Source organism: Ovis canadensis, chromosome 1 (genome assembly GCF_042477335.2).
Source record: "Ovis canadensis isolate MfBH-ARS-UI-01 breed Bighorn chromosome 1, ARS-UI_OviCan_v2, whole genome shotgun sequence".
In the NCBI taxonomy this organism is placed as follows: Eukaryota; Metazoa; Chordata; class Mammalia; order Artiodactyla; family Bovidae; genus Ovis; species Ovis canadensis.
In genome coordinates this window covers 240,250,580-240,271,107 of record NC_091245.1, presented here as the reverse complement: position 1 = coordinate 240,271,107, position 20,528 = coordinate 240,250,580, and the positions used below count along the sequence as shown (strand labels likewise).

The 20,528-nt window shown below is 42.2% G+C and overlaps 1 protein-coding gene across 1 annotated transcript in view; it reads right to left on the bottom strand.

The window, feature by feature from the left end:
* CLRN1 (clarin 1) overlaps positions 1 to 19,732 on the bottom strand; it is a 47,719-nt gene extending 27,987 nt beyond the window's left edge. Inside the window, exon 1 of the mRNA XM_069562738.1 lies at positions 19,079 to 19,732. Coding sequence (XP_069418839.1) covers positions 19,079 to 19,331 — 253 coding nt within the window. The 5' untranslated portion in view covers positions 19,332 to 19,732. The remainder of the gene's footprint in view (positions 1 to 19,078) is intronic.
* Between the last annotated feature and the right edge of the window lie 796 nt (positions 19,733 to 20,528).

The following is a 20,528-nucleotide window of genomic DNA, read 5'->3' as shown; positions in this document are numbered from 1 at the left end:
TGTAGTCAACCCATCCTCCATACAAAGCTCCTGAATGTGTGACTTTATAAGAAACTGCCAAGTGTTTTCCACAGCAGCTGTACCATTTCACTTCCCTACCTACCATGTATAAGAGTCCCAGTTGTTCTCCTTTCTTGCTGACACTTGGCAGGTTTTTAAAATTGTAGTCATTAAATAGAAGTGTAGTTTATCTTGTAGCTTTAATTAGTATTTGCCAAATGACTGATGATGTTGAGCATCCTTTTGTGAGTTTATTTGCCTTCTATATATCTTTTTTGTTGTTGTTGAAGTGTCTGTTCATATCTTTTGTGTGTGCATTTTTTACTGAATTGTTTATTACTATTATTATTGAGTTTCAAGAATTCGTTATGTGTGCTGGATACAAGGCATTTATCAGATAAGTAATTCACAAATATTTTCTCTGAGTTTGCGGTTTGTCTTTTCATTCTCTTATCAGTGTCTTTTGAAAAGCAGTCCTTATTTTTAAGAATTCCAATTTATCATTTTTTTCTTTTATATATCATGTTTTAGATGTCAGATCTAAGAAGTCTTTACCCAATGCAAGGTCACAAATAATTTCCCCTATGTTTTCCTTCTAGAAATTTTTTAGTTTTAGGTTTGCAGTTAAGTCTATGATCTATTTTGAGTTATTTTTTTGTGTATGGCCAAGGTTAAATTTTTTTACATATGAATACCTAGTGTTTCAAGACTTTAAAAGCTGACCATAGACTTAACATATGACCCAGCAATCCTATTCCTAAATGTTTCCAATGGCTTTATTTATATTTGCAAAAAACTGGAAACATTTTAATATCCATCAACTGGTGAATGTACAAACAAGCTGTGCCCTGTCCGTAAAATAAGTGACCCCATGGACTACAGCCTGCCAGGATCCTCTGTCCATGGGATTTCCCAGGCAAGAATATTGGAGGGGGTTGCCATTTATTTCTCCACAGTAATACAAAAAATGGACTACTGGTATGCATGATAACCTGGGTGGATCTGAAATGTGTTATACTAACTGAAAGTAAGTGTATTCGAAAGGCTGCATATTTTATGATTCCATATAGATGACATTCTGGAAAATGTAAAATGATAAGGACAGAAATGATAAGGATCATTGGTTACCCAGGATTAGAGGTGGGGAAGGAGACTGACGACAAAGGGGCATAAGGGAAACTTGGGGGGTAATGGAAATGTTCTATATCTTGATTGTGCTGGTATTAACATGCCTCTATGCATCAGTCAGAATTCATAGACCTGTACACCTAAAAAGGATGAAATGTACAGTGTGTAGTTGTATCTGAGATGGTTAGATAACATCACTGACTCAGTGGACATGAGTTTAGGCAAATTCCAGGAGATAGTGGAGGACAGGCAAGCCTGGCGTGCTGCAATCCATGGGGTTGCAGAGTCAGACATGACTGAGCAACTGAATAACAATGACAGTAAACCTCACCAAAACAAAGAAAAGCAGGAGGAACAAGGTGTGAAGTGAGTACTGCCTTCCAGATGTGAGTGATAGTCTTGGCAAAGGTGACCATTGGCATGGAGGAAGGAAGAGCTTGGTTACAGATGAGAAAAGGAGCGCTGGGCCAGGAGTCAGGCACTCAGGTTCAGGTCCACTCTGGGACTGTGAGCAGGTTAATGGATCCCTCTTTCTCTCTGTAAAATAAGGGTCTCCCTGGGGCAGCCTGGGAATGGACCAGGCATTTGAAATTAGGCAAAAGAAATTCAGTTTCAGCTTCTTTTCTAACTCTCTGAACTTTCTAAACCTTGATTTCTTTAAAAAAAAATAAGACTAAGGAGATTCCCTGACGGTCCGGTGGTTAGGACTCGGTACTTCTACTGTGCGGACCTTTATTTGACCTCTGGTCAGGGAACTAGGATCCCACAAGCCACATGCTGCTGCTGCTAAGTCGCTTCAGTCGTGTCCGACTCTGTGCAACCCTGTAGACGGTGGCCCACCAGGCTCCCCCGTCCCTGGGATTCTCCAGGCAAGAACATTGAAGTGGGTTGCCATTTCCTTCTCCAGTGCATGAGAGTGAAACGTGATAGTGAAGTCGCTCAGTTGTGTCCAACCCTCAGCAACCCCATGGACTGCAGCCTTCCAGGCTCCTCCGTCCATGGGATTTTCCAGGCAAGAGCACTGGAGTGGGGTGCCAGTGCCTTCTCCTACAAGCTGCATGGCACAGCTATTTAAAAACAATAATAATAATATAAGTAATCCCATCTTTTGCTCACATCTGTGAGGATTTGATGACATCATGGAAGGAGAACCTAGTGTGTGATCAGTGCTCAGGAGAGGTCTGCTCCAGTGCATCCCTGTCTTAGGCCAACTTCCCCACTGTCCATCTCTTCCCACCGCCTCAAAGACACACCATCTTCTCTCTCTGCCACAGTATTAGTTTCCCCGTCTGTTGGATAAGTCCCATCAGCATACAAATATGCTCTCATATTTCTCATCTTAAAAAGAAAGTCTCACTTAAGTCCTCCTCCAGCTCTTACCCCCTTTCTCTGTTTCCTTTACAGCAAAAGCTCTCAGGGAGTAGCCTGCATTCTCAGCGTCTCCTTCTCTCCACCTTCTCTCTTGAACCCACTGCACTAATACTATTAATACATTTCCCAGGGCAGCAAAGGAGAAGGCAATGGCACCCCACTCCAGTACTCTTGCCTGGAAAATCCCGTGGACGGAGGAGCCTGGTAGGCTGCATTCCATGGGGTTGCTAGAGTCGGACACGACTGAGCGACTTCACTTTCACTTTTCACTTTCATACATTGGAGAAGGAAATGGCAACCCACTCCAGTGTTCTTGCCTAGAGAATCCCAAGGACAGGGGAGCCTGGTGGGCTGCTGTCTATGGGGTCACACAGAGTCGGACACAACTGAAGCGACTTAGCAGTAGGGCAGCAAAGAGCTTCAAGCTGTCAAACCCAGTGGTCCATCTTTCTCCTCATCTTACCCGGTCTACGTTTGGCACAGTGGCTCATTCCCCCTGCTCCTGGAAACACTTTCTTCTCTTGGCTTCCAGACACTGTCGTCTCCTGGGTTGTTACCTCCCTGGCCACCATCTTGATCTACTTTGTTGGCTCATCTTCATCGCCTGAGTCAACCAGAGGACAACTCAGTTCTCTGACCTCTTCTCTCCCTCTTCACTCTCTCCCCTAGTGCTCTATACAGTATCATAGCTTTGACCAGAAATACTCTCAAACAGATGTTTCCAGCCCAGACTTCTTCCTGAATCCCTCACTTGTATGTCCTCCAATTACCTACTGAACATCTTGATTGGGGTATTGAGTAGGCATGTCAGTGTGTCCCGAAGTGAACTCAGAATCTCCTCTTCTCACTCTTGCTTCCTTTAGCTTTCTTTGTTTCGGTTGCTGGCAGTCCCATTCTTCCTTGGCCTCATCCTCAATTCCTGTCTTACTCTCACGCTTCGTGTTGAACCCATCAGGAAAACCTGCTGGTTCTGCCTTCAGAGTCGGACTACGTCTCCCTGTCTCCACTGCTCCTCCTGGGCTAAGCCACCAGTATCTCTCACCTGGAGGACTGCAAGGGCTTTCTAACCGGTCTCCCTGCCACCACCCCTCCATCCCGCACTCTGCTCTCAACCTGGTGGCCAGTGGGATCTTTCAAAAGTGAATTGGGTTATTTCAGTTCCCCACTTAAGCCCTTCTGGTGGATTCTCATCTCGCTGACTATAAGCCAAGTCATTACAATGGCCTACTAGGTCACACACACAAGATCGAACTTCTTGTCAAACCTCTGACTTCATCTGCTACCTGTTTCCTTGCTGGGTGTGCTCCAGCCACTGGTCTCATTCCTCATACATACTTCAAATGTACCAGAAACACCTCCACCTCCTGGCCTTTGCTTGTACTGTTCCTTTTGCCTGTATATCCCCTAGATAACCTCACAGCCTATTCCTTCAGCTCCATGTCTTTACTTAGATGTCACTTTCTCAGGGATACCTTCTTTTTTTAAATTTTATTTATGTTTAATTGAAGAATATTTGCCTTACAATATTGTGTTGGTTCCTGCCATACATCAACATGAATCTTAAAGTTGCAGCCCCCTGCACAGTCACCCACCCCCTGAACTGCCAACCCCTTTCCTTGCTTTTATTTTTCTCCACTGCAGTTATCACTATCTGATAAATTGTATATTTTTACTTGTTTGTTTGTTTCCCCCAAAACATGAGGACAAGTGCCTTGGTCTGTTTATCCACTGCTGTCTTCCTGGCACCTAAGAATGCTGGCAGAACTGTACTTCCCAACATTTTTTTTCACTATTGCTTCTCACCCCAGGAGTCTTTTAGACATTTCTCCTAATGCCCTCCACTCATGGAATTTTAATACCACAGATATACTATGTATTGGTTTCTGTATTATATTTGTATGTGTACTGTATACCATATAATATACACTTTTTGAAGGAGTAGGGGGTTTTGCTTGCCCCGAAGAACTAATTTTCACCTCCTTAGGGGGTTTCTGCTGCTGTGGAGAATGCACGGTGTAGCTGCTGGACACATGTGTATTGGATGGATATGTCTCACTCCAAGGAGGATGTAGGGGCAGAGCCTGGTTAGCAGGTCTGGGGTTTCTTGGTGGAAACCAGTGATTCTGATGGGAGGGCGTTAGTGCAGCATCTGTGAGGAGGGAAGGATGGAGGGGAGAGGTCAGTCCAGCCAGAGACCCCAGGGCCAAAGGACATGAAGAAGCAGGTTGGCAGTTTTAAGTGTGTTGGGAGTTTCTGGTTGAGAACCAGAATTTGTCCTTTGAGTCAGGCAGTCACTGGTGACCTTAATAGAAGCTGTTTCTGGGGTTAGTGGTAATCGAAGCTGAACTGAAAGAGCTTTTGGAGAGAATCTGGGACAATGTGGAAATAAAATAGTTGCCAAAGGGATGAGAGGAGCTAGTGTGGGTCTTTTTTTTTTTTTTTTAAAGAAGTTGAAAGACCTGGCTGGCAACTAGAATGGAATTTCAAATCTCTTTATTAAAAGAAAAATTTTAATCCAACATACTTGGGAGATTGTCAACATATTAGATGGAAACCGATGGCTGTTTAATAATAAGGTTTAAAGTTTGGGATTTGTGATAGAATCCACCTCAAATGTTAGCATGACACAGCTCTTTTTTGTTGCCAGGGTGGGAGAATGGGGGAAAATGGACTTGCTCTCTCTGTGTTTCTGTTAGTTTGTCCAACACTCCTGCTGTTTATGGAGGGACTTTATAAGAAATGGAAATTAAGATATGAATTTCACCTGCAATCCCATCAACATAAAAAGCAAGTCTTTCCTTTGTTTTGGTTTTTTTTTTCTTTTCAAATAAATTACTGTAATCATAATGAAGTTCTGAGGTCACATTCTGTTCTTTTTATTCAGGATATAAGCACTCCCCATGTCACACAGATTGTCTTCATAACTACCATTTAGATAACTGCATGGATTTTCCATCAAACTGCTGCCCTGCTGCCCATTAGGTTGACTTCCATTATTTCAGCATTATGGTTACTGCTTCCCATGAACATTTTCAAGTATATACCTTTTTCTTTCTCATTATAGGGGTGGCTGATGTGCAGGAATAACCTTTTTGGAGGCATTCCCAGGAATAGAATGACTTGGGCCAAAATACTAAGAGAACACCATCTAGACATGTAGATACAAGGGAATCTAAAGACGGTGAGTTATATTCTGTAACACTCATATTAAACTCCTGGTTCAAAGCTCAATTCCTCTTTGGGAAGTCTAGAAAGCAGAGATTTCAGACAAGATATCAAGTTAGAAACAGAGCTAGAAGAAACTAGACGTTGGGTTGGCTCTCCTAATAGAATAGAAGGTGTCAGGTCGTAGGAGGGCGTCCCTGGTGGCTCAGGTGGTAAAGAATCTGCCTGTAATGCGGGAGACCAGAGTTTGATCTCTGGGTTGGGAAGATCCCCTGGAGAAGGGAATGGCTTCAACCACTCTAGTATTCTTACCTGGAGAATTACATGAACAGAGAAGCCTGGCAGACTACAGTCCATGGGGTTGCACAGAGTCAGACATGACTGAGCTACTAACACATACATACATGCATATACAAGTCACAGGAAGGCAAGGGAACCCACATGGCTGAGCACACAGAGAAAGGCTGTGGGACCCTTGTGGCTACAGTCGGCTCTCATGAAACAGCCGAGTAAGTCATAAGTTAACGGCTGGGAGTGAAAACACAGTCACGGTGATGCTCTGTGGAGGAAGTTTACCCTCCTGCCGTCATTCGGGGCGAGGCTCTGTTCCTCAAGCTGTATGTCTTGTCTCTGGACCCCCACTCTCCTTGAGCCTCTGTGGTCTTTCTGCAAAGCCTTTCCCAGCCTTTCCCCCTTCTGTCCCTCTTTGGATATTCCAGATTTCCCAGCTCTTAAGCACCCGCCACGCTCCAGATCTGTCTCCCTTAGTCTTATCTGGCTTACAAAAGGCTCAAAGATATCTAGTGAACCAAACTCTTCCATTTCAGAGAGAAAACAGGGGCCATCAGAAGATTTCCCACGTCTAGGTCTACTCCTAGTGCTCTCAGACCCTTTCCCACACTGTCCTTTCTGAATCCATTAACCATCTACCTGTCCCATCTGTCTACAGCCTTTTCCTCCTACTGCTGTATCCCCTCAGCGTAGACTTATACTCAATATCCTCCCACTATATGTATGTATGTGGACACACACATGCACACACACCGTTGCCTGGCCTTAGGACTCTTCTCGCCATTCCCTGTCCTGTCTTCTCTGGGTCCTTCCCTCTCCTTCCCTCCTCAGCTCCCACAAGGCCCTTACCTCCCCCTTCCTACAGGAGGACCACTCCATCAAGACTGCTTTAGCAAAGGTCCCCCGTGACCTTCTGGTATAAGATTCAGAGGACCATTTCCATCGTCTCTCATGTGACACCTCCATTGCTCCCTGGTTGAACATTGCTCATCCCATGGTTCCCCCTCAGCCAGTCCCTGCCCAGTTCACTGACCATCTCCTCTCCTCCCCTTTGCATATCCCTCCTCTTCTACCTGGAAATATTAGTGCTTTCTAGAACACATCTTCTTTGGCCTCCTCATTTGATTCTCCCCTCAAGAAGCCTCCTCTTCGGTTGTAGCTCCAACTACCACCTCCAATCTGCTGGGTCCCACCTCTCTGCCTTTGTCCCAGCCTTGCTCATGACCTCCATATCTGTATAACTGATGGCCGTCTCTTGTTGCTAACCCATATGTGAACTCATTAAACATGATCAAAAGTCATTCCACCACCACTCTAAACTGTCCCTTCTGTATTTATCTTGGCAATTGATCCCAACCATCTAGCCAGTGGAAGCCTGGGGTTCATCCTCTATCACCAAGTTCTGTTGATATTTGCTTCTGATTATTATGGGAATATTTGCCCCCCCTTCTGGAGAAGGCAATGGCACTCCACTCCAGTACTCTTGCCTGGAAAATCCCATGGATGGAGAAGACTGGTGGGCTGCCGTCCATGGGGTCTTGAAGAGTCGGACATGACTGACCAACTTCACTTTCACTTTTCACTTTCATGCATTGTAGAAGGAAATGGCAACCCACTCCAGTGTTCTTGCCTGGAGAATCCCAGGGGCGGCGGAGCCTGGTGGGCTGCCATCTCTGGGGTTGCACAGAGTTGGACACGACTGAAGTGACTTAGCAGCAGCAGCAGCACCCCCTTCCAGCCTTCTGACAATGCTTTGGTTTGGACCTCCAAATCTTGGAGGAACCTTCTGACTATACTCCCTGCCTCTCTCCTCGGTCTTCTAATCTGTCTTCTGTCCTGACACTAACCTACTGAACATCCTTAAATGGTATCCCAATGCCTACCAGATAAAGTTAACCAGTGAAGTCCCTCACATTCTATTCTCTTCTGCTCCAGCCTTACCTTCCTCCTCCTTTTGTCTCTCATGCATCCTCTGCGCTCTGGCCACAGTAGGCTCTTCTTACCTTGGTTCATGCTGTTCCTTTGCTCAGAATGGTTTGTTCATTGCCGTCTAGTGATATCTAACTCTAATCCTTACTTTCCTCTGATCTCTCTGTGCCTCGCCCTGACAGACAGTAGTTCTGTTTCTTGGAACTTTGTAAACAAAAATGATAATGTTGATGATAATGATAATGGGCACTATTATATCATCCATAGTTCTGGTTCTTCCCCATTCTGGGCCCATGGGGATTTCATGTTTTGGCTCCTTTGAGGGCCCCGTCATGTAACATCCTTGGTGTGTGTCAGTTCCAGGTCAGAGAACTTAGTTGCCTGGGTGAGAGCTCTTTGTTACAATAACTGGTAAAATTACAGATGGTGACCAAATCCTGGAATGGAACTACAGCTAATCTCTGATAAATATGTACTGTGAGCAACAAATCAATCTTTGTTATTTTATTTTATTTTTTTGGCTGCTCTGCATGTCTTGGAAGATCTCAGTTCCCCAACCAGAAATTGAACCTGGTCCACAGCAGTGAAGACCCAGAATCCTAGGCCATCATGGAATTCTAAGTCTTTTGTTGATTTAAACCTATAATATTTGGACTTTATTATTAAAACATAGCCTCGCCCATCTTGACTGAGAAAACTGAACATACAGCTCTTACAAGTGGTCAGTTATTTAAAAACACTTCTGCTAGATTCTTGGGTGTTTAGGAACAAGTACTCTCTCATTCCCCTTGTGTCCTCAGAGTCTAGAAGAGCACTGGAGCACATAAGCACCGATGATCTTTTCAGGGGGTGGTGAGAGAACGCTTACTCTAACTTACAAAGAATTTGTATTTTACATATGAAGTCACATTGTTTTCAATAGATCATTGGAAAGTAATAAGATTTTTTTAAAAAATGCTGTTTGTTTTTACTAACTGCTAAGTATGTTCTTTTATTACTTACCATTAATCCATGCTTTATTTGATCTCTCTAAATGTATGGCTTTCATTTCAGTTGCCTTAACATTTATTTCATTTCTTTCTCCTGGGTTCTTCTGCTGTATTTTATCCCAAAACCTTGTTCTCTGTTTATCTCTTACTGATTACATCTTTCACCCTGAAATTCTTAAAACAGGACTCAGTAGATCTGGTCTAAGCCTATGTTTAGGCACTAATCAAGAGTATGAGGTGGTTAGAATATCACAATGACCAAAGGAAGAAGAGGAGGGAACTGGTAGGAAGAGAGAAAAATAGTTAGACATTAATCAAAAGATGACAGGCTGGGAAAAGAGTAGCTTTTGGAATCGGAAAAGTGAAAGTGTTAGTTGCTCAGTCGTGTCTGACTCTTTGCGACCCCATGGACTGTAGCCCTCCTGGCTCCTTTCTCTGTCCATGAAATTCTCCAGGCAAGAATATTGGAGTGGGTTGCCATGCCTTCCTGCAGGGGATCTTCCCAACCCAGGGACTGAACCTGGGTTTCCTGCATTTCAGGCAGGTTCTTTACCGTCTGAGGCACTAGGGAGGCCCAAGTTTGAGATTAAGTCTGGTTTTGCCATTGACTGCTTATGATGCTTCAGCTCCTTGTCTGTAAATGTGGATGGTAATAGAAATAAGTTGCAGAACTTTTGAACAACACAATGAGATCATTTATATGGAAGTTCTATAAATTTTACATAATCACTTAAGCATTTTTTTTAACACAATGAAAATGGCAGAAGAGTTGTATTTTCACCAAGAGTGAGATACTTAAGGGATTTCCCTCATGGTCCAGCAGCTAAGACTCTGCTCTCCCAATGCAGGGGGCCTGGGTTTGATCCCTGGTCAAGAAAATAAATCCCACATGTAGAAACTTAAAAAAAAAAAAAAAAGATCCTGAATGCCACAGCAAAGATCGAAGATCCCATATGCCACAACGGAGATCCAGTGCAGCCAATAAATAAATATTTTTTGGAAAAAGAGTGGGAAATTCAAGAGCCCAGTGCAGTGTGAGAGCACCGGCGTTTTCAAGTCTCAGGATTGATCTCTGGGACTGGTGGGAGTTACCCAGCCCATCGGTGGAGCCATATCTGTACATTAGGACTTAACATCCTCCCAGAGAAGCCCTGAGATTACATGGCACTCAGATGATCTGTCTTGCAGCTCAGGGTTTTTTGTTTTGTTTTGCTTTGTTTTTTCCCCTGACCTGACGGGTGACGATTGCTGTACATAATCCAAGAACTTCAGATTTGATCACTTATTTGCTCCTTGTCACACACTCCCCTCAGTAACTGATCTGCTGCCCCTATTCTCACTTCTATTTCCTTTGTGCTATTCCTTGCACATTTTCTGATGGCACACCTCTAAAGAGGGGCCCTGATAGTCTTCAGGAGCCAGGGAGATGGAGGCCAAGATACTAGCTTTATTTTGATAAAGTGCCGGAGAAGGTGGTTTAGATTGTCCACCCAGTTCCGTTGATTGGTTGGCCTCACACTCCCAACACCCTCAGCCCGTCAGCGAAAGTCCTCCTTCCCCCAGGCAGACCTGGCACCCTGACTCTGGCCAGGAGAAGAGCAGACTCCTGTAACTGGTGGGCCGATTTGGAAAGACGGAATGCCTTTGAAGCCACTGAGGCTGGGAGCCAAGCTTGCTCAGTTTCTTACTATAAACCCACCATTCAGATCTGTTGTTCTCTCCGAGCCCAGGTGGGTGTGGATGAAGTGTGAGACCCTTCCTAGAAATACGCCCGCTAAAGGAATGGAAGGCAAGCATTCCAGCTTGAACTTGACCAGAAAACCTCCCAACTGTTTGGGAACAATACTAAACATGACTTCTCCCCTGCCCTCCTTCTGGTGACCTCGTCCAGCCCTAATACAAGGGCTCCTGACTCTTCGGCCTCACCTGATTCTGCCAGTCTCGGCTGTCATCTGCCACAGTACTTCTCAACCTTGGCTATACATTAGACTCACTTCGGGAGCTTCTAAGCCATCCAGTGCTCAGGCCTCGCCTCCAGAAATCCTGATCCAGCTGCTCAGGGATGGGGCTTTGGCATCGGTAGTTTTCAGGACTCCCTGGGTGATTCTAAAGCACAGCAGGGTTACAGACCACTGATCTAATGGTTTTGGTCTCATCGACCCTATCTGTCTTCATCTGGCCAGATGTAAATTGCAGGTGACACCATCTGTGAAGCTCTCAAAACGAAGCCAGCCTCTGACAATGATGTTAGCAATGGTGCCACCTCTTCTTCCTAGATTAAAGCCGTGGTGGTAGCTTCAGAGGTCCTGTTTTTCTTCTCGACTTGTCCTTCACATGAAAGGGATGTTTCAAAAAGAAGTTGTATTTGGCCCCTTGGTGCTCAGCTATTCATTTTCTTGAAAGGGACTAAGGGGGAAGATTTCTTTCTTCTTACAGAAATGCTCTTTATCTGACTTTTCCCCTCAGCCCGTCTGCAGCCTGTCTTTATGAAAATCCAGTAAAAGACATTCCCTGACATAAACTCAATGCATTCATCTCCTTTAATATCACTCCAAATCTCACACCCAGGTATTGAGCCAGGCTTCTGATGGCTCCATGGCCAAGGAGAACAAAACCCATGACCCCAGGACTTAAAAGGAAGAGACTCGATGATATGATAGAACCACTTAAAATGCAGTTTTCTCGGTACTTCACCTGATTCTCTCAGCTGAACTCTACCTATCTGACTCCAGCCTATGGGAAGCAGCCCCATCAGTGAGTCTTAATCACCCACAGCAGCTGAGGGACGGCAGATGCTTTGGTGCATATGTGTCTCCGATAACAGAACCCATTTAACTGCTCCGAATCCACAGGGTATGATTATGTTGGGGTAATAACTCCCAAGAATGGCTTTGCCACAGTTATAACATGCTGAGAGGGAGCGAAATACGAATCCTGCATAAATTAGTCTGCCAGGTACCGTTAGCTATTAGTCAGTGCTATCAGACCTGTAATAAAAGGGTATCACACCACAGCCACTCTGGCTGTTTAGCTACATGACTGGATGAAAGGCAAATCTGATGTTGTTTCATTTAAATGAGTTTTTTTTCAAATCTACCTGCTTTTAGCTTTATGAAACCCCTAATACAGTTCAGAGATTAAAATGAGCTTTTATTTTTCATCTTTTGAGAAAAGAGATCTTGATTTATACTCTAATTCTATTCCATTGACTCCTCATATCAGTTTTTGTAGTGAATCAAATGTGCCTGCATTTTTTTTTTATTCCTGCTTCTGTTTTGAAACCTGTTCTTGTCACCTCGGGAAGGAGTCTGCCATATTCATCATTGCCGTGGTGAAATAATTATCGTAGTGCAAGTAACTAAGTGGGGCTTCCCAGGTGGCATGGGTTTGACCCCTGGGTCGGGAAGATTTCTTGGAGAAGGAAATGTGAACCCATTCCAGTATTTTTGCCTGGAAAATTCCATGGATAGAGGAGCCTGGCGAGCTGTAATCCATGGAGTCACAAAGAGTCGGACACGACTGAGAATATGTACTCACACAAGTAACTAACTTTGAAGATCGTACCATAAAGGTTTTCCCTGGCAGAGATTTTTAAATGAATTAACCACAGCTGAAATCAGGTATCTCTGCCTTCAGCGTTAACTATCAACATCAAGGTAGCATAATTATATAACCCAAAGATTAGCCACAAGCATGTGACCTGCTCAAGCTAGATCCTTAAACAGGCTTGGCTTAACTATTTTATTTTCTAAAGGTCAAAATTGGGGCTGAAATATCAGGGCCAGTGAAATGTGAAATAAAGAGGCAGTGAACGAATTCAAATCTTAAGGCCAACTACCATCACTTGGTTATATGAGAACTAGGTCTTGTGAAGTACTAACACAGTGGTTTTTAATCTATGAGTTTTTTTTCTTTTAAAATAAACTGAAGTAAAGTCGACTTACAATATTATATTAGTTTTAAATGTATAGCATAGTTGTTTTATCTTTTTATAGGTTGTACTTCATGCAAAGTTATTATAAAATATTGACTACATTTCCTATGTTGTTTCTTACTGGTAGTGGGTAACTCTTAGTCCTCTTCACCTACGTTGCCTCCACCACCCATCTCCCCTCTGATAACCACTAGTTTGTTCTCTGTATCTGTGAGCCTTTTTCGGTTTTATTTGTTCACTGTTAATTTCAGATCCCACATATAATTGAAAACATATGGTATTTGTCTTTCTCTGTGTGACTTATTTTGCTAAGTATAACACCCTCCAGGTCAATCCACATTGTCACAAGTGGCAAGATTTCATTCTTTTTTATGACTAATATCCCATTGTATATGTAATACGTATCTTTTTTTTAATGTATTCATCTGTTGATGGACACAGTTTCTATATCTTGGCTATCCTAAATGATGCCGCTAAGAACATAGGCTTACATATATCTTTTTGAATTAGTGTTTTTGCTTTCTTTGAATAAATATCTAGGTGTGGAATTGCCAGGTTGTGTGGTCATTCTATTTTTAAGTTTTTGAGGAACCTCCATACCGTTTTCCATAGTGGAAAACAGTTTTACCAATTTACATTCCCACCAACAGTACACAGTATTTCCATTTCCTCCAGGTCCTCAGCAGCCCAACATAGTATTTTAAATAGAGGGTGAAACTAAGTCCTGCTTGTACATTTTCCTCATCTCTTTGCGTAATGTACATTTTCCTCATCTCTTTGCATAATGTATGGAGACAGAAGTTGGTAAAGGAATGAGTAGATCAAGAATTTCAGCCCTAGGTCTGCTACTTACTGTGACTTTGGGAAATTTTTGTGACCTCTCTTGAGTTTCCACTTCTTCCACTTCTATCTGTTCAAGAGAAGCAGGATCATAATGCCTCCATCTAAAGGTTGGAGATCATATATGCAAAATGCCTGGCACCCATGAGACACCCAGTAAATGGGCAGCTGAAACTAGTGTTTTTTTCTTCTGGATTGCCTGAAAGTCCTTGGGGAAGATGAATCACCCTCAGAGATTAGAAGAGAAAGCAGGATGGGGGCCGGGGTGGGAGGGAGACTCTAGAGGGAGGGGGTATATATATAATTATAGCTGATTCAATTTGTTGTCCAGCATAAACAAGCACAACGTTCTAAAGCAATTATACTCCAGTTTTTTAAACAAGCTTTCTTCTAAGGATGAAAAAAATAAACGAGAAAGCAGAGCAGCATATTATAAGAACAATTTGGGAGACATCCTCCAACAGATAAAGTTCACACACCAGGGTTAAGTTCCACTGAGAACCTGCCACACAGAGTTTCAGAAGCAGCCCCATCCACCTCTACTTCCTCTCTCAGGAAAGCACAGTCAATGACATTACTCGCTGTCAGGATGGAGGGTAATTTAAAGGGAAGGCAGGGGTGTGTGTGTGTGTGTGTGCATATTTTGTTGCTGTTGTTCAGTCACTAAGTCAGGTCTATTTTGTGACTCCCTGGACTATAGCCCACCAGGCTCTTCTGTCAATGGGATTCTCCAGGCAAGAATACTGGACTGGGTTACCATTTCTTCCTCCAGAAGATCTTCCTGACCCAGGGATTAAGCCTGTGTTTTCTGCATTGGCAGTGGATTCTTTACCACTGAGCCAACAGGGAAGCCTGTTTATACAGATAAGCAAGACTATAATTGTCAAACAAGGCTGATTTTGTGGATTATTTTTTCCAAAAGGATATTAGATGTAGTTGTTAGGAAGGAAGCAGAGATAAATGCTCTTGTCCTGGAGTAGCCAAGGAGAACCGGAAGTTCCTTTTCTCAAAATCACCTTTTCTGTATTTCTCGCTAATTTGAGGATGATTTCTGCTTAAGTTCTGCCTTTGGGTAAAGAACACCCTTGGAGTGTTAAATATACTAGTCATTCTTCATTTCTTGACATTACCAGTTAATAAAATCAGATTCAGGAAAAAGGAGTTTTGCAGTGAGGATGGAAGAGGAGTTTCTAGGGAAAATGAAGAGGGAAAAATAGAAGGAGGTTGGACAGCCTCTCCTTGCCTTTAGATCTCCCTTTTTCGCTTTCTCAATAATTCTCTCTTAATTCCTTGAGGGTTTATGGCTGCTCCCACTCTTTGGAACTGACTAACCCCTCTCTCTAGGATTCTAAAACATCCCATTTTTCACTTTCTCCTTCTTTAACCTGTAATTTTCTACACAAAAAGTGAAAGGATATGACAGGGAAAAAAAAGAAGCACTGACTTTGATAATGAAATTCGTCTGGGTCCTAATAAATGGTAGGTATTTCAGAATACTTCAAAAATGAGGTGCTTTAAGCATGAGAGAGCAAAGGCACACAAAACTTGCCACTTCTAATGATGGTGGCTAACATCTGTCAGTGGAAGCTGTGAGCATTTGAAACTAGAAGGGTCATGCAAATTTAAAGCTGGAGGGACCTTGTCTAGAACAGCCAGCCTCTTGTTATACAGATCATAGAGTGTTTGAACTGAAAGAAATGTTAGAACTCACCTAGTTTCACCTCCCATTTGATAGATGCAAGAGCTGAAAACCCATGAAGTGACATAATTTGCTTAAAGTCTAATCTCCAGCGAGTGGCAGAGTGCTGCCCCCATCCCACATTGCTTATTCTTGATAGTGTCAGTTTACCAAACGCTGATTAAGCACCCCTTTGTGACATGCATTGTACTAGTCCTAGTATGAGGGAGCACCAGGATGCATAATAGCCCCTGCCTTCTTAGGGCTCAGGATCTCCTTGCAGAGAAATACACTTCTCAAGAACTTTTAATACAGGTAATGAAAAATAACAGAGTGAGCATCAAGGTCTGGGAAGGAGAGAGGAGGAAATAGTTATTTGGCCGTTAGAAGTTGGCTTTCCCCTTAGCATTAGTGAAGATAGAACATTACTATCTTCTAATCACTTTTTTTCCTCAGTGGGAGGAAAACAACCTCTCTATTGGCTGAACTGTTCTAATGGGTGAGTGAGGCTACACAATAGGGCACCTAAGCTACAATGCCAGGGGGCCCTGCAGGCTGAGTGAAACAGTACAAGTGTACCCTACCCACCTCCCTTGCACCAGACAGTCTTTCCTGACTAGGGACACTAGGTAGGTGTCCCTCCTACCCCCACTGTGCCTGCTTCTGCATGGCAGTAAAGGAAGAGGGTTGAAACAGGCAGTGTTACCAGAAGGAGGACCGCCAAAGACATTTGCAGCCCCACCCTGTGTAGGCAGAGTGATGGGAAAGATACAGAACGTATAGAATGGTGACCAGTAGATCACCTGGAACAGCTGGGATCAGCAGGAGACCACGGGGATAGAGGGCCAACTCTCAGTGATGGTCACAGAAATCCAGAATCCCAACTATTCTACCCCAAAATATGTTTGAGAAGCCACCTTCTTGCTCACAGTAGTTTCAATGCTCCCTCTGCAATCTCGGTCATGTGCCTCAACTGGTCAAGAAGCTCTGCTTCTCTAAAATATGAAGTAAGCTAAACCGCTGTTAAGCTTTTTACAAATTTTCAATCATAAGGTCCAAATTAAGATGCTTTAAAAAGTATGACTCAAGTTGCAAGCTACAAAATGCTGTGATCGGTTGAATTTTGTTTTTCTGATTAAAAAAAAATATATATCCCATATGTTTTCCCCAGCTCATTGAACTATCTTGGCAATGAAGAGATCAGCACATCTAGGAATGATTAATGCCATATGATTCTTGAAGATCATATTTTGATAATGCTCTGCAGTGTTTCAAACCAAAACAGAAACCCACCCACACACCCTGAGCTCAAAACATACTTTTTGTCTTGATGGCTACATTTAAAGTTAAACCACCATCATTAAAATTTTACAGGTGACATATCAGGAAAAATTAAGCCGACCAGTTGTGCTGCCTTGAAAGGAAAACAGTCCTTCATTATAATGAATGAAATTGTGTGCTACGTATGAACGCTAGTGATCTCGAGAAGATGAACCGCTGACCCATAAATGGATGAGAATCAGCCAGAGCAAACGAGGCAGAAGTTTTCCCAGCATAATTGTGCAGGCTCACAGGGGAGATTTTTGTTATAATTAAAAGAGACAGAGTGGTCAATGGGGAATATTTAATAGGAGTAAACATGACAACATTGCCTAACTATTTTTCTGGTTCATTCTTCATCCCCATGTTATACTGTATGTCTGGGTTTTAAAAGTGACACATATGTTGCACATAAAAATAATACACATAAACGTATAGCAGAACCAAGCAAAAACTCAGTTAGAACATGGACACTGACAATGTCCAATTTATTCAGAATAAATCTCCAACTAAATTTGTCCAATGCAAAATTTTCTTCATTAGGCTGGGGGAAACATTCAGAGAATCACAGGGACTAATGCACTGGTGTGAGGTAGGCAGGGGTATTGTTTAAACCCCACCAGCTCTGAAACTTCACAGAAGGCAAAGGGACCCACAATTAGAACAACTTCATTACAGATAGAGCTGGCATAGGACACAGCCATGAAAAATTGCTTCACTGAACTGCAGAGGAATGTGGCCCTGGGAGGATTAAATGAGACAAAATACGCAGAGTGCTTACTGTCAAGTACGTATTTAGAAAATATATTATTGTTTTGGAACATATCCTGTGCTATGAATAAAGTTTATCTTCATTTCACTGTGGAAAATGCAGAGACTCCTGAAAACCCCTGTAGGCTTTCTGCTTTTGTCTAAATTCATTTATGAGAAGCTTTACTCACACTTTAGCTTGCCAATGACTCACGGTTAAATCATTTCACTCATCTTTTTTTCCTTTTTTGTCTTTTAATACAGTTGCAATTTGTGTGACATTCTGCTTTGTTCTTACCCCTCACCCCTTGGGAAGCTAAGCAACTCTAACAGCCCCCTTACCTTAAGGGAATAAAGCCATTCAATAAAAAGGTGGGGATCCGCTTCATCCAGTCTAGTCAAGGATGATTTCTTAAAAAGCCGGAGACTAATTCTTGGGGATTTTCTGGAGCCCTGTGCAAATTTCTGTCACTTAATAGCCTATGTGAGTTGAAAGTTGGTGTCCAATGGTGCTAAGAAGTGGTAAGGAATGTTGTGGAAATATAAATAGGCCAGCACTGAAATTTAATTAGACACTGCATATGTTAATAATAAATTCAATTAATTTAGCTTTCCACCTATGCTAGAAAAAAAAAAAATACCCAGGCAAAATAATAAGTCATTTTAAATGCCTCAGTTGGTAACCTCCTTTCCTGAAGACTGATTTATGCAGTAATTTACTGGCTGTGTCTTCATAAGATTGTTCCAAACCAGCCCATTTGAAATAATAATAATTTCTGAATGTGTGCTGGGAGAGATATAACAAATGACTTCTTATTAATTTTCATTTAATGAGTTGCCTATTCACATGGTAATTTTTTAAAAATTCTCTTCTTAAGACACACAGGTGGTAAATAGTATGGGTAACGCTTCCATTTCACAAATATCGCAATAGGAAAATCTGTCTCTTATCCTCCACGTAATTCAAAGGTCAGTCAGTAGCAAATTTTCCTAAATAGGTATCTAATTCTTTCTCAGGTAGCATGGCACATTATTTTAAATTTCTATAGTCAGGTGATCCAAGTTAGATAAGGAAAAAAGAAAAAATATTTATCAACAGTAAAGTTCCTAGCAGGGAAAATGGGGGTATAGACAGGAAACAAACTTATGTGCAAGGAGTAAAAACAGCTAGAGTTGGTTAAGGAGCTCATGACACTGGTTCTTTTTTTTTCTCTTTTAAACTTTTTATTTTGTATTGGGAAATAGCCAATTAACAACGTTGTGATAGTTTCAGCTGAACAGCGAAGGGACTCAGCCACACATATAGATGATACTGGTTCTTTTTTAAAGAACAAAACAAAGATCTTCTCTTACAAATTTCCTATTTCTCCAAGCTCCCCTCTTTTAAAAAAAAACAGCCCATAATTTCTTACATAAATATTAATATTGAAGAATGTTTATCTTTACCATAAGTTCAATTCCCTGGTAACTCATTAACTGTAAGTTGTCATAAGAAAACTAGAAAGAATGAAATAATAAAAACCAGAAAGAAGCTGCTCAGAAGACATCTATGTATTTCAGATTGTTCATACCTCTTCAACAAGCCCTGCAATAGACAGGGCAAGGTTCTTAAAAATAATTTCTTGCAACACTTGGAAGAGCCTGCCTACACTATTAAATAATTCAAATGGAATAGTTACTTACACGAGAACCGGAAGGGCCTCTTTCCCAGGCCACACTGTCTCATGCCCTCTCCATGGAAAAGCCCGTACTGCATCTCGCCCATGAACTTGTCCAGCTCCTGCCCTGAGGCGTTGACGAGCAGAGCCCCAGTTTTGCAGAGAAAGGTGGCTTTGATCCACAAAGGTGTTCCCAGGGCTGTCACAACTCCGAGGGCACACACAAAGCTTAACATCCCAGCCATGCAAAAAATGATTTTCTTCTGTTGGCTTGGCATGATGAGAAATGGCTCTTATAAGGGTGAGGTTCAGAACTCAGATCTTTGTGACCAAGGAGAAATGACTGCCCCTTTGACTGTATTTATTATAGAAGCTTGAACAGACAAATCCCGACTGAAACAGCAACTTCACCACTGATGGCTTCTCTCGCCAGGTTAAATGTCAGAATCCCAGAGTGGAGGCGGCTTCATCATGCTTGCTTGTTTTTTTTTTTTCTTCCTTTTCTCTGCTTCTAATTTGAAATTTTAAGACTAAGAACCTAGAGATTAAACCTCTTTCAAAGTGCCTGCAAGTATCTGCTCTTCTATCCCCTGGTAACAGAGGTCTAAGATAACAGATGGAGTCCTCTGTGTAACCTGATAAATGCCTCCCCTTTCCTTTGCTTATTGTCTGATTGGGTGAGTTGAAACTTTCAGAAACAGGCTTGGCTCCCTTGGTAAATGATCAGCTACTTGAGAAGTTCATTTATTGATGTGTTTTTATTTTTGTTTTTGTTTTAGGTAGGAGGAGAAGAGGAGTTGCATTAGCGGTAGGAAGAATATATGTATATATTCTTATACATAGGTATGTATATATACATATAAATATATATATGTACACAAGCAAATATACTGGCAATTAATTGATTTTGAAAAAATGTTCATTATAGCAGGATAAAGTATTGGACTGAATTGGTTTCTGCATGGATCTAAAGCACCATAGACTGACCACTGGGACTCCTAACTCCTTTTCTCCCGAATCAATGATTTAGAACCAGTGTGTTGATGAAGAATTTGATTCATTATTTTTTCCTGGCACACAGAAATATGGAGATGCAGATGCAAATATCTAGATTTCTAAATGTTTTCTTTTAAAAAGTTAACTGCTTTGGGATAATGACAAGGGAGTGTATTTCTGGATCTGAGAAATATCAGAATCTGAAAGAAGACAGAGGCATTGTTGTGGAAAGAATAGATTGTGGTCAGATGGAAGGCGCTGAGAATTCATCACTGAAAAGTAAAGGTCCCAGCAGAGGTAATCAGTCAGGGAGACAAGAGGCAAAGGGATGATCAAGATTAAGTCACAAAGTGAGTTTGGTTAAATTGTCAAGATCTGAAAACTAAAGTTCAGAATTCAGGGACAAATTTTTAACTCTGCATTTCCAGTGAGATTCCTCTTTCTGAAACAGATACAGTGCTCATTTATGTGTGTGTGTG